This window comes from Elephantulus edwardii, unplaced genomic scaffold (assembly GCF_000299155.1).
Source record: "Elephantulus edwardii isolate Elephantulus edwardi_28Jun2011 unplaced genomic scaffold, EleEdw1.0 scaffold00005, whole genome shotgun sequence".
In the NCBI taxonomy this organism is placed as follows: domain Eukaryota; kingdom Metazoa; phylum Chordata; class Mammalia; order Macroscelidea; family Macroscelididae; genus Elephantulus; species Elephantulus edwardii.
In genome coordinates, this window is record NW_006399755.1 from 21,692,080 (window position 1) to 21,694,222 (window position 2,143).

The 2,143-nt window shown below is 34.4% G+C and overlaps 1 protein-coding gene across 1 annotated transcript in view; it reads left to right on the forward strand.

Annotated features, from left to right (window-relative positions):
* Positions 1–400: 400 nt before the first annotated feature.
* LOC102848310 (chromosome unknown open reading frame, human C1orf141) overlaps positions 401–2,143 on the forward strand; it is a 67,791-nt gene continuing 66,048 nt past the window's right edge. The window contains exon 1 of the mRNA XM_006879833.1: positions 401–475. Coding sequence (XP_006879895.1) covers positions 401–475 — 75 coding nt within the window. The remainder of the gene's footprint in view (positions 476–2,143) is intronic.

Here is a 2,143-nt window from a genome sequence, read left to right on the forward strand (position 1 = left end):
ATCCTTTTAAACAGTTTTCTCCCTCATCTGTTTCAGTGCAGTATACATTATTGAACCCATCTTTCTCAGTCTCCCCTTAACCCCGAGGTCAGTCCTGTTTTACAACAACAGCACCATGCAGTATTTGTTTTTTCGTGACTGAGATACTTCACTCAGCATAATGTCCTCCAGGGTCACCCATGTGTGCCTCAGGAATTTTGAAATATGATAAAAATTGAGTGAAAGTCCATGCTTCTACCAGTCCTTCTGTTGGAGAGTTTTATAATTTAGCTGAAATGATAATGTAAGGATAGGGTTCTTCTGAATTTAATGTCCAAATAATAACATATCATTTTAGATCTGGATTATTTTTAAGATTTCATCTTTTCCTTCTTTTAAAACAGGAATTTACTGATTGACAATGGCAGAAAAACTCTTAAAGAAGTTAGAAATCTTAGATGATCAAGCAAAGATAATCTTCACCCAAAGAGAAAAGGTTTGTAAAAAACTAAAATTCAATTTAATCATGAAATATTTCTAAGTTTCTTCTATGAAAATTCTTTTTACTTTTGAGTTCATGATGGGTTCATAGGAAGATATAACTAATTTGTATAAAGAAAATAACTACATTGGTTGAATCTTCTACCTAAATAGATACTAAGAAGAATAAATATGTATCCTCAACTAGGTAGATTGACACGTGACTGCAGCAATGGGCTTGAGTGTATCAGAGATTGTGAGGTTGGCACAGGATAGGAAAAGGTTCAGAACTGTTGTTCATAGTGTCGCTATAAGTCGTACTTGACTCAATGGCACCTAACAAGTTCTATATCTTACAAGGTTATGATATGTGGTTTAAGTGCTTACAAGGGGAAAGTCCTAAAAAGGCAAATATTAAATGTGATGACTACTATAGTTCCTACCACTGTGTTAAATATATAAAAAGTTATTTAGTTGGTTTCTTTAAAAGGTAATAAAATATGTACAACTCTCAAATAAGAAATAATTTAAACTCATAGAAATCAAGTACATACATGCCTTTGAATTATGCTGTTAGAGAAGAGTATTGAACTCACTTTCTCAGTGAATGCCAAGAGAACAAACAAGTCTGCCCTAGACAGGGTGAAACCAAGCTATTTCTTGGAGGCAAGAAGTTTGAGGCTCTGTCTCATATACTCTGTCTCATATGGGCATGTGGTCAGGAGGAGTCAGTCCTTGGAGAGGAACATCATTTGGATGAGTGGAGAGACAGTGCAGGAAAGGAAGACCTTGAATGAAATGACCTGACAGGAGCTGGGGTAATGGAGGTAAGTGTGTTGGAGACAGTGAGATTGACTCAGGATAGGGCAGGGTTCAGAGTTATTGTATATAGGGTCAATAAGAGTTGCAGGTGACTCAACGGTGTGTAACAACAACAAAGTTAATATCAATAAAGAACACAGTCCTCAAAAGCAATGTTTGTGGCATGTATGAACAATTTAATTTTTAATATGTCAAGACTTACAAAATAATATAACAGTGTAAATAAATGAGGCATGTGTAAGGAGCTTACAGATTGAGATAGACAAAAAAGTGGGCCCGGCCATCAGCTTTGGAATAATGGGCCCTAAAAATCATAGTAAACATTATGAAAACACTAGTACCTGATACAGAACCTGAAGATGAAGTCATAAGATTGGAAGGTCCTCAAAATACAAGAAGATCTGACTCCTTGAAGTAGACTCTACCTTTATGACATGCACTGAATAAAGTTTAAGCCAATGAAGTGTCTTCACTTACTGTTGTGATACAACTCTAAATGAGAATAAATAGATGCAAATACCCATAAATAACTGGAACATGAATGTGTGATCTATGAAACTAGGAACATGGAAAGTTGTCAAAAGGGAAATCGACTGCATAAAGATCAACATCATAAGCATTAGTGACCTGCAAATGACTAATATTGGCTATTTTGAATAAAAAACTCATAGGGTCTACTATTCATGCAATGACAAAATTGAAAAGGAATGATGTCACACTCATCATAAAAAAATTTCAAAATCTCTCCTAAACAATGTTGTCAGTGATAAGTCAATACCAACATACATAGAGATCTGGTGTGAAAAATAATGCAAATGCATTAGTAAGTAAACCAATATAAAATAAATTTTTTTTTTTTTTT